Raw genomic sequence first — 12413 nt, forward strand, 5'->3', positions numbered from 1 at the left:
TATGTTAAATTAGAATCAAGGCTAAAACAACAGAAGGTTTTCTTAGTATTTCTGCTTCAAAAAAAAAAGAAAAAAAAAGAAAGCTTTCTCATTCCTTCCAACTTTACAATTTGTATATTTTACGCATTGCACTAAAAGTATGCACTTAACCAGTGATGGGAAAGTACATTTTATGCATGCAAGACTGTGTTAGTCTACACACTCTGCATCAAAAAATAGTGTATTGATGTAAGTTTGTTGTGTATTGTTCATATCTGTGCACCCAGGTGTGAACGCTATGCTCCGGAAAGTGGCCGGTGCGGCTGCAGCCAAGCCGCACGTGGAGATCCGACAGGACGGAGAGCAGTTCTACATCAAGACCTCCACCTCTGTGCGCACCACTGAAATCAGCTTCCGCATCGGAGAGGAGTTTGACGAGGAGACGGTGGACGGCAGGAAATGCAAGGTGAGTCGCATCACCGGCGTGTGCGGATTGAGGAACGAGACACGGACCCGCTGAGCTTCACAGCGGCCAGTTAAGCCCCTAAAGCCACCCAGAGGCCCGGGGACACATAAACAAGCGTCATTCGAGAACGCTCAACGGGAGAGAGAAGGAAAAATGAAATGCCGCTGAAAATCTCCAGTGGAAAATTAGCGTCAAGGAGCCGTTCATTTGAATTTTGATGAACATGAGTTTGAGTTAGGCTTGCATCATTTTCTGATCCTATATCTATCTATCTATCTATCTATCCTGTATCTGTCTATCTATCTATCTGTCTATCTATCTATCCTGTATCTATCTGTCTGTCTGTCTGTCTATCTATCTATCTATCTATCTATCCTTTATCTGTCTGTCTGTCTGTCTGTCTATCTATCTATCTATCCTGTATCTATCTGTCTGTCTGTCTGTCTGTCTATCTATCTATCCTTTATCTGTCTGTCTGTCTGTCTATCTATCTATCTATCTATCCTGTATCTATCTGTCTGTCTGTCTGTCTGTCTATCTATCTATCCTTTATCTGTCTGTCTGTCTGTCTATCTATCTATCTATCCTGTATCTGTCTGTCTGTCTGTCTGTCTGTCTGTCTATCTATCTATCTATCTATCTATCTATCTATCTATCTATCTATCTATCCTTTATCTGTCTGTCTGTCTGTCTATCTATCTATCTATCTATCTATCCTGTATCTGTCTGTCTGTCTATCTATCTATCTATCTATCTATCTATCTATCTATCTATCTATCTATCTATCTATCCTGTATCTGTCTGTCTGTCTGTCTGTCTGTCTGTCTGTCTATCTATCTATCTATCTATCTATCTATCTATCTTGTATCTGTCTGTCTGTCTGTCTATCTATCTATCTATCTATCTATCTATCTATCTATCTATCTATCCTGTATCTATCTGTCTGTCTGTCTGTCTGTCTGTCTGTCTGTCTGTCTGTCTATCTATCTATCTATCTATATATCCTGTATCTATCTATCTATCTATCTATCTATCTATCTATCTATCTATCTATCTATCTATCTATCTATCTATCTATCTATCCTGTATCTGTCTGTCTGTCTGTCTGTCTATCTATCTATCTTGTATCTGTCTGTCTGTCTGTCTGTCTGTCTGTCTGTCTGTCTATCTATCTATCTATCTATCTATCTTGTATCTGTCTTTCTGTCTGTCTGTCTGTCTGTCTGTCTGTCTGTCTATCTATCTATCTATCTATCTATCTATCTATCTATCTATCTTGTATCTGTCTGTCTGTCTGTCTCTCTATCTATCTATCTATCTATCTTGTATCTGTCTGTCTGTCTTTCTGTCTGTCTGTCTGTCTGTCTGTCTATCTATCTATCTATCTTGAATCTGTCTATCTATCTGTCTATCTATCTATCCTGTATCTATCTATCTGTCTGTCTGTCTGTTTGTCTATCTATCCTTTAGCTGTCTGTCTGTCTGTCTGTCTGTCTGTCTGTCTGTCTATCTATCTATCTATCCTGTATCTGTCTGTCTGTCTGTCTGTCTCTCTGTCTATCTATCTATCTATCTATCTATCTATCCTGTATCTGTCTGTCTATCTATCTATCTATCTATCTTGTATCTGTCTTTCTGTCTGTCTGTCTGTCTGTCTATCTATCTATCTATCTATCTATCTATCTATCTATCTTGTATCTGTCTGTCTATCTATCTATCTATCTATCTATCTATCTATCTATCTATCTATCTATCTATCTATCTATCTATCTATCTATCCTGTATCTGTCTGTCTGTCTGTCTGTCTGTCTATCTATATATCCTGTATCTATCTATCTATCTATCTATCTATCTATCTATCTATCTATCTATCTATCCTGTATCTGTCTGTCTGTCTGTCTGTCTGTCTATCTATCTATCTATCTATCTATCGATCTATCTATCTATCTATCTTGTATCTGTCTGTCTGTCTGTCTGTCTGTCTGTCTGTCTGTCTCTCTATCTATCTATCTATCTATCTATCTATCTATCTATCTATCTATCTATCCTGTATCTATCTGTCTGTCTGTCTGTCTGTCTGTCTGTCTGTCTATCCTTTATCTATCCTTTATCTGTCTGTCTGTCTGTCTATCTATCTTGTATCTGTCTGTCTGTCTGTCTGTCTGTCTATCTATCTATCTATCTTGTATCTGTCTGTCTCTCTATCTATCTATCTATCTATCTATCTATCTATCTATCTATCTATCTATCTATCTATCTATCTATCTATCCTGTATATATCTGTCTGTCTGTCTGTCTGTCTAGCTATCCTGTATCTATCCTTTATCTGTCTGTCTGTCTGTCTATCCATATATCTATCTATCTATCTATCTATCTATCTATCTATTTATCCTGTATATATCTGTCTGTCTGTCTGTCTATCTATCCTGTATCTATCCTGTATCTGTCTGTCTGTCTGTCTATCGGTCTATCCTGTATCTGTCTGTCTGTCTGTCTGTCTGTCTGTCTATCTATCCTGTATCTGTCTGTCTGTCTGTCTATCTATCTATCTATCCTGTATCTATCTGTCTGTCTATCCTGTATCTGTCTGTCTGTCTGTCTGTCTATCTATCTATCTATCTATCCTGTATCTGTCTGTCTGTCTGTCTGTCTGTCTATCTATCCTGTATCTGTCTGTCTGTCTGTCTATCTATCCTGTATCTGTCTGTCTGTCTGTCTGTCTGTCTATCTATCTATCTATCTATCTATCTATCTATCTATCTATCTATCTATCTATCTATCCTGTATCTATCTGTCTGTCTATCCTGTATCTGTCTGTCTGTCTGTCTGTCTGTCTATCTATCTATCTATCCTGTATCTGTCTGTCTGTCTGTCTATCTATCTATCCTGTATCTGTCTGTCTGTCTATCTATCTATCTATCTATCTATCTATCTTGTATGTGTATGTCTGTCTATCTATCTATCTATAAACAACATATTTATATGTACATTATTTTATTAATGTTATGCATATTAAATGAGTAATTTCTATACATTTAGTTTTTAAGCTACGTTTTTTTTTTTTTTACTTGTTTACATGTATTTGTAAACTTTATTATAATTTACAAATTTGACAACTACATTATCGGCTGTTATATAGTGCGAAAAAAAACGTAATGAACGTCCCTTATTAACATAATTAAGCAAACTTAACCTTCTCGTTTTTTTCTCGTTTGCTTAAAATCCACTGTTGCAACATTGTGATTCCCCTCAAAGCTTAAGTCCAAGGCTTTAAATTCTTCAGTGCAGAATTTTCAGAAATGGCTATAGAGAAAACGAATGAGTAATAGACACTTCTGAGAAACAAACCTCCCACCGTTGAGCTCAGCAAGCACCTAAACGCTGGTAACGGACACCGCTGTTTTTCAAGATAACTCCTCTGGACATCTCGGACTCTGATTTCAGACGATACACGCTCAGACACGCTTATGTAGATTTACATTAGTTCACCTCGCATCCATCAGGACAAATTAGCTACTAATGTGAGCATCAATTTCCTCAGCATGAGTTTGTCCATCTACTCTAATTTCCCTTCAGATGAATCTTAATGCCTCTATATCGTCTTAATCATGTCTTCAGATGTTTTGCAGAGGTGCAATTTTAATTCCACCCTGTTACCCGAACAGATCAACAAAAGCCATTCAACACAATAAAATGTAGAACCTCGTCCCATAAAAACGAGAAGCGAAACCCTTATATTTTATTTCACTGACCTTAATAATATCGCCTCACCGAGCAAAATGATGGCATCATCAAACTGTGAGAAATCTAAACCTGATGGTTTCAGACTGCAAAGCTCAGCAGAGAGTGAGTTTCAACAATGTTTTTGTACATGACAGTATAGAGTAAAACTCAAAAATGATTCAAGGGCAAATCGGATGTCAAAATGTCACATTACTAACTACTCAGCATTTTTGGGCATTACAGTCACAAATGTAATTCCCAGAAATTCTGTCGTTTTGAGACACAGCCTCCAATTTTAAGTTTGTCGGTCTTAAAAAGAACAATATTGAATCAAAGGACGTGGAATAATCAGAACTGATTGATTCCCATGCAATTCAGTCTTAACTTTGAGAAGCTTCCGTCATGGAAATTGCTTTGTTGTTAGAGAGATGTAGCGAAAAGACAGGCGTATAGACAAGGATTTGACCTCATTTTGTTCTGGAACAGACAGCAGTGGGAGGGGGATTATTTGGGAGTCTTGCAGCCCCTGAGAGTCACGTAACTGTCTGTGTCTCAAGCATTATGTGAGCGGAGACATATTAAAGTGTGTGTTCTGTATTATACATGCGTCTTTCTGACCTGCCTCTTTTGGCGGCAAAATAGCTGAAAATGTCCCCAAAAATTGGGAAGGGCTGGACCATCGTGGATGAAGCCCAGCATGAAAATAGCTTACAATCTTAAAAATAAATTTGCATCTATGTTTCCATGAAGAACCTTTAACATTCATAGAACCTTTCAAATGCACAAAGGGGTCTATAGATTTTTCAAATGGTTCTATTAAGGAACTGGTTTCACTGAAAGGTTCTTTAAGAAACCCAAAATGGAACCTTTATTTTTTTTCGTCTTCAAACCAAACTTGGGTCTTCAGTCGACAAAGTTCGAATCCCGTCTGGCGAGCGCGCTTCCCATAATGCTTAAGCGTTAGATCAGTAGACGGAGAGTAGGTGGTCTTTTGTGGCTGTTCGAACGCATTCGACCACATGAGCGTTGCAAAGCAATCCGGTCGAATGCATTTTCGACTACATCTGAAAGTGGACAAGCTCAAAAATGTTTTATACCCCATTTACACCTGTATTTAGAGTCGTCCTCTTGTGATCCGATCGACCAAACACACCTGGTATCTTAATACCAGGTGTAAACAGGGCCATAATTATGACTTTTTTAAGTCTTAATTTTGACTTTTCATCTCATAACAACTAACATATTATTACTAATATATTAATACCTTAAGTTACAATAGTTGGAACAGTGGTGCAACGTCGGAAATCAGGTGCATTGTCTATAAAATGTGCAGATATTTAAATTCAATAAGCTCAAAATTTAGGTAACACTTCATTTTAAGGTGACGTACTTACATGTTACTACATGTACTTACTATAGTAACTGTAAATTGTGAATAATTACAAGTAGCTAACCCTAAACCAAACCCTAACTGTAACTATACATGTACTTAATTAGTATTTTATTTGAGTAAGTACAATGCAACTATGTCTGTCACCTTAAAATAAGTGAAACCTAAATGTATTTTACATTTTCATTAAAATTAAGAACCAGATAAAACCACACATATGCAAAGCTGCATGCACTTAGTTATTTGTATCTACTTAAAATTAAACAAAACGAAAATTAAAAATGTTGCCTTAGCTAAAGTAAGTTTTAGATATTTTATTTTACTTCAGTTAATGTTTGTTTTGTTTCAAGTAATTACCATGGTTTTAATTGTTTAAAAAAAAAAAAAACACTTGAGATCCGAAACGCGGCGATCTCATGCGATATCAAACAGTTTGCTGTGTTTTAGCTGGTTTTGAAAACGGCGCCATATTAAACGGAACCTTATTCACAGCAGCGCCATTTTTTTTTACAGAATGAAAGCGAGGCTGTGAAGGATATACCTACGTCTCCTCAGTTGGTTCAAAGTTGGTTGTACTTTTATTAAATGTGTTTTTAGGATTTGTTCCGCTGACGAAACGACAAAAATCTTTCCAAGAAATTTCATTAGACAAAAAGCTTCTGACAATATGAGCTGTGGAAAATTATTAGTGATCTAGGAGCTTTTTACAGCGGACACGGTAATTGTATCCCTCACAGCCTCGTTTTCATACCTGTCATGGCGCTGCTCTGAATATGATATATTTTTGCTACTAAATCACGCGCGAGAGCACAAACGGTTGTATGGAACGAGGTCAGGTAACGTTACAAGTCTGTTGTAAAACTGGCGGGAATTTTGTGCGCAAACTTTTTCTGCCCACATAAATACGCACAGTATGCAAAAAGTGGCCAATAATCGTTTATTGTCATAATAATTTAGAATGATTGAACTCTGGAGTCTTTTAATCATATTGCTTTTGACGCCATTTTATAAAATATGGTATTTAAGCATTACCTCAGTAGTCTTGTTGTCGTTGAGGGCGTGTAACCCAGCCGTTCTTCAGGCCGGTTGCTATAGCGACAGACCGCTCACCTGCCACAGGGCAGAAGCTGAGAGACGGAGAAGACATGGGTGGCCAAGCTAATCGTCTGGAGCTTTTGGATTCTGGGTGAAGAGACTATTCTACTGTTATTTTCCTTCATTTTAACTTTTGCTACTTTATTAATTAGATCCTATTTAACATGCACATCACAGTTATTTGGCATGCCAATAAAGCACATTAAATTGAGAGAGAGAGAGAGAGAGAGAGAGAGAGAGAGAGAGGGATGATGGGATATTTAGCCTAATTTAGTTTGTGTTGTGCTTGATTGTGCTTTGATTCATTTCAGAGGGATTTTATGATTTAGTTGCCTAGATTAACATTTACACATTTGGCAGATGCTTATCCAAAACCATGCAGTGCATTCAAAGGTTACATTTGATCAGCATGTGCATTTCCATGGAATTATACCCATGATTTTGGTGTTGCAAGTGGAAGATTGTTTTTGCCACTGAGTGAAAAAAAAAAAAGGTTATCGCAACTTTTTATCTCACAATTCTGACTTTTTTTCTCTCACTATTTCGAGTTTGTCACAATTCTGAATTCAGGAAAAAATGTCAGAATTGAGATATAAATGTGAAATTGTGAAAAAAAGTCAAATTATGATATAAACTCGAAATTTGGAGAAAAAAAAGTTCTCATCTCGCAACTTTATAACACGCAATTGCGAGTTTGTATCTCACAATTCTGAGAAAAGAAGTCAGAATTGCGCTAAGTTGAGCTAAATACAAATAAAATTGCAAGAGGGTGGAAAAACGTCTCTTTTTCCACACTGAAATTTCCTCCTCAACACATCCCAAAGTCACCACAGCCAACATAGACGATGATAGTGTCATATATATACTGCCCCAAACATTCAGATTACTGTCAATCACTATGGGGTTTTCAGTGCCACATTATTAAAGTTTTACTTCGGTTAAACATTCATTAAACAGCAGTGGATTTCTTACTTGTGCTTTACTCTACATCCTGGTTAATCCCTTTAAGACATAGGGGTCTTTGGTATTATAGATTGTAACTGAATGTGTGTGTGTGTGTGTGTGTGTGTGTGTGTGTGTGTGTGTGTGTGTGTGTGTGTGTGTATAAAGTCTTTGGTATTATTGATTGTAACCGAAGATGTGTGTGTGTGTGTGTGAAGACATATAAAGTCTTTGGTATTATAGATTGTAACCGAAGATGTGTGTGTGTGTGTGTGTGTGTGTGTGTGTGTGTGTGTGTGTCTGCTATCAGAGTTTTTGTTAGTCTCGGCCAGATGAATGAGTGTGTCAGGACGCTGTACACTGTCTCATTTTAAAGGGATTTTAGATCAAGCTGCATAAATTAGTTTAAAGACAGTGCCTGAGGCGAGAGAGAGAGAGAGAGAGAGAGAGGCACAGATGCGGTTTTGCTGCAGTTCTCTGACACTTTTCATTTATCTGTGGCCCTCCATACACACCCAAATCTCAATGACAAAAATGTCCGATTCACAAATCATTCTTTTGAGTCAAATCAATGAATCGGTTGATCTGATTCACAAAATCAGTGTGTGAATGATTCCTTCAGGAATCAATCTGTTTTCAAACTCATTGACTTAAGGATTTGATTGTAGCGGTTAGCAGATCACTGGATGGATTATAAATTAATATCATATTTACAGATAATAACAATTTATTTTCGGTCTGCAGAGTGTGGCCTCATGGGAGACGGAGAATAAAATGTACTGCAAACAGACGCTGGTGGATCGAGACGGACCCGTTACGTTCTGGAGTAGAGAGCTGCGCGGAGACGAACTGATCCTGGTGAGAGACACGCACACCATATCATCCCTGAACATTGTGTCGCTCTTCTATACACTTCTCCATAAAGATCAGCTTCGTTACAGAGAAAAGGGACTAAAATTTCTCACAGCTTTGTCTACTATGAAGGAAGACTGCAAAGGAAGAGATTGTTTCTGGTGTTCACTTCTCCAGACAGAAGGGGCTGGGTAATGTTATGTTAATATGGTTGAACAGTGTTCTTATGAGAGCTCACTGGCTGAGATCATATTTCATGACTTCAGACAGGAAACAGACTATGGATTTATTTTCAATATAGCTTAACATTAAGAGAGGGAGAAAGAGAGAGAGCGAGGGAGACGGAGGGTGTGAGATGTTTAATGGAGCGAATCGATCATGCTGCTTTTCTCACTTCTGTCTCATGTGACTCGCACTCTGGGTGTCCTTTACTGAAAGTTTTGGCCACCAAAGGGTTCAAACTAGGGCCTAAAACAAATTATTTTTTCCAAAGAATGGTCAGAAAAAGGTGCTTCAGAAAATGGGGATTTTTTTTTTCATCTTCAGGGGTAAAACTAAATTTTCCATGAGCGGGTTTATTTTCCATTCATTTCCTATGGAGTTTTTTATCCTGTTACCAAAAATTGGTACAAATTATTTTATTTTCTAGCAAAAAAAAAAGAAAAAGTTTATTAAATAGACAAAATGTATAAAACAAAACATGACTGGAATAAACTTTTTTTAATAGCCTATATATATATATAATAAAAGAAATTCAAAAAAATAAAAATAATTCTTACAATAACTTTGGTAGCAGGGTTGAATGGTTACGCTCGACAAATGCATTCAAAATACATAATGTGTAAAAAAAAAAAAAAGTTTAAAGTATTTTATTGTTTTACAGTTGTCCCAGACTTTTAATCTCAAATGAAAAATAAATTCTTAAAGTATTTTAAATTATTAAAAATTATTATATGTACATAATATTAATTAATATAAACTGCTGTTCAAAGGTTTGGTGTCTGTAATTTTTTTTTTTTATAATTTTTTTTTTAAATTATTCAGCATGGGTACATTAAATTGATCAAAAGTGACAGTAAAGATATATTTATAATGTTACAAAAATATATGCAAAAGAATTGTATCATGGTTTCCACAGAAATATGAAGTTTTCAACATTGTTTTCAACAAATCAGCATCTGAGAATAATTTCTGAAGGATCATGTGACACTGGAGTAATGATGCTGAAAATTCAGCTTTGAATCACAGGAATAAATCACATTTTAAAAGATATTCAAAATTGTACTCAGAAACAGTTTCAATGTATTTTTGTTCAAATAAATGCCGCCTTGGTGAACATAAGAGACTTCTTTCAAAGTATCTGCACTGACCTGAAACTTTTAAATGGTAGTGTTTAAAACTACGACCAATGACGAAGTGATTTATTTAGCATGGTATTTTAGCACATAAAATAAGCCATTGCAAGACAAAAGGGCCTTGGCCGTTTGACTCCAAAAATGTTTAAAATGTCATTTCCACCACATGATGCTTTCAAACGTGACACATGAAAATATTCATGACATTCAGAAAAGATAGGCTATGTCTCTCCACTCTTGGACATTACTGGAAGACAAGTTCAAAAAACTTGCGGGAGTGTGAAAAAAGTCTATTTTCTACAAGTCCACAGGGCCGAAAGTGCTGACAGTTGAAGAAACACCCGTACGTGGGCCTTGATCCAAATTCAACAATAAAACAAGCGCGTCCTGAATGGGTTCCAGGACGGGCGCTCCTGACGGGCGGGCTGACCCCTGAGAGCGAGTGTCAGACGCTTATTCAAGCTGAACGCGGGAATGTGAAGGACCGTCCAAAACAAACGCAGGTCTGACCCAAATCAGAACCGCTCGTTTTAAATCTGACAGTCAGGCCGCTTGACGTTTCTCACGCCTTGCTAAGTGAATTCAGAGCTCGAAGTCTGCAGAACAACAATCCCAGAATGCAGCACTCATTGTCTTTGGCATTTCGCTGCGAATCTAGGACACATTTCCATAAGATAAACATGCGTCGTTTAGGCTCAGTCCAAAATAAAGCACAGAAGGGATTATGGACGGCTCCGATTGTCTTTATTTCGTAAACACAACATAATGGAGGTTTAACTGCAGGACGGTCCGCAAGAGCTGAAGAATAAGCACATTTCTCTCTTCTTGTCTTTAATTCTCAGATCTTTGGGGCCGATGACGTGGTTTGCACGCGGATTTACGTACGAGAATGAGGTGGCGACAGCGACCGTGACAAATGAAACCAAGCAGCCCTGCATCCCAAGAAACCTTCTGTCTCTAGAAAACCACAACCTTACATCGCATGTCAGGCAGTGAACATGTATCTGTGCAGTGCATTGTGGGATTTCATTACTTTAATCGTCATTCTGTTTGTTACGCTCTCTTTGTCCATTTCTCACACAGATGTGTGTATTGCAAACGAAAACAGTAATAAAAATGGAACCAAACTCTTTCTGTCATATTTTTTGAGATCTGTCATAATTATGATTATTTTTAAACCATGTACTGGTGCTTTAACGTAGCTAGAAACCAAAACACTGGTTTGAAGAACCTATCAAGATCTCCTTAAGATCAACTCAAGAACCCTATATAGTGAAAACAGTCCTTAATGAGAAGAGAACTCTTTGCTGAAGCATTAATTTGACGAGTCTTCCGCCGAGAGACGGTTGTTTAGCTCATTAGACACAGATTGTGTCCCGCGGACAGACTCCGGCGGGTGGCAGACGCAGATAAACAGCAGACGGTTCCACTCTTTAAGGGACGTGATGCTGAACTGCGTGATCAGATTTAGCGGGTGTCATGCTCAGGGAAACCTATTATATGAATTTCCCAAAACAGAGCGGAAATCCAAATGCTCAGACAAAGAGGTGGTTTTTAAACCCTAAATCCGGACAATGAGATGCTAAACACCCCGTCTGCACTGAAGCACAACATTAGAATGCTACACGTTATCATCAACAAAGCTGTCTACACTGCAGACGCTTCAACACTATGTGAAGGATCCCATTATAGTTCAAGTTTAACGCTAGTGCGCTAGAGGACTTTTAGATAGATAGACAGACAGAGACAGCAGGCAGACAGATAGATAGACGACAGACAGACAGACAGACAGACAGACAGATAGATAGACGACAGACAGACAGACAGACAGACAGATAGATAGACGACAGACAGACAGACAGATAGACGATAGACAGACAGACAGACAGATAGACGACAGACAGACAGACAGATAGATAGACAGACAGACAGACAGACAGACAGACAGACAGATAGACGACAGACAGACAGACAGACAGATAGATAGACGACAGACAGACAGACAGACAGACAGATAGATAGACGATAGACAGACAGACAGATAGATAGACGACAGACAGACAGACAGACAGACAGACAGACAGACAGACAGACAGACAGACAGACGACAGACAGACAGACAGACAGACAGACAGATAGATAGACGATAGACAGACAGACAGATAGATAGACGACACACAGACAGACAGACAAAAACAGCAGACAGACAGACAGATAGATAGACGACAGACAGACAGATAGACGACAGACAGACAGACAGACAGACAGATAGAGACGACACACAGACAGACAGACAAACAAAAACAGCAGACAGACAGATAGATAGATAGATAGATTGATGACAGACAGAGACAGCAGACATACAGACAGAAAGATGACAGACAGACAGACAGAGACAGCAGAGACAGACAGATAGATGACAGACAGACAGACAGATGACAGACAGACAGAGACAGACAGACAGATAGATAGATAGATAGATGACAGACAGACAGCGACAACAGACAGATAGATAGATAGATGACAGACAGATAGATAGACGACAGACAGACAGACAGAGACAGCAGACAGACAGATAGATAGATAGATAAATGACAGACAGATAGATGAC

The 12413-nt window shown here is 38.0% G+C and overlaps 1 protein-coding gene across 1 annotated transcript in view; it reads left to right on the forward strand.

Annotated features, from left to right (window-relative positions):
- crabp1a (cellular retinoic acid binding protein 1a) overlaps positions 1-10940 on the forward strand; it is a 13115-nt gene extending 2175 nt beyond the window's left edge. Inside the window, exons 2-4 of the mRNA XM_084397245.1 lie at positions 267-445; positions 8340-8453; positions 10645-10940. Of these exons, the coding sequence (XP_084253371.1) occupies positions 267-445; positions 8340-8453; positions 10645-10695 (344 nt within the window). The 3' untranslated portion in view covers positions 10696-10940. The remainder of the gene's footprint in view (positions 1-266; positions 446-8339; positions 8454-10644) is intronic.
- Positions 10941-12413: the final 1473 nt, after the last annotated feature.

The sequence above is a fragment of the Rutilus rutilus genome (genome assembly GCF_951802725.1).
Source record: "Rutilus rutilus genome assembly, chromosome: 23".
In the NCBI taxonomy this organism is placed as follows: Eukaryota; Metazoa; Chordata; class Actinopteri; order Cypriniformes; family Leuciscidae; genus Rutilus; species Rutilus rutilus.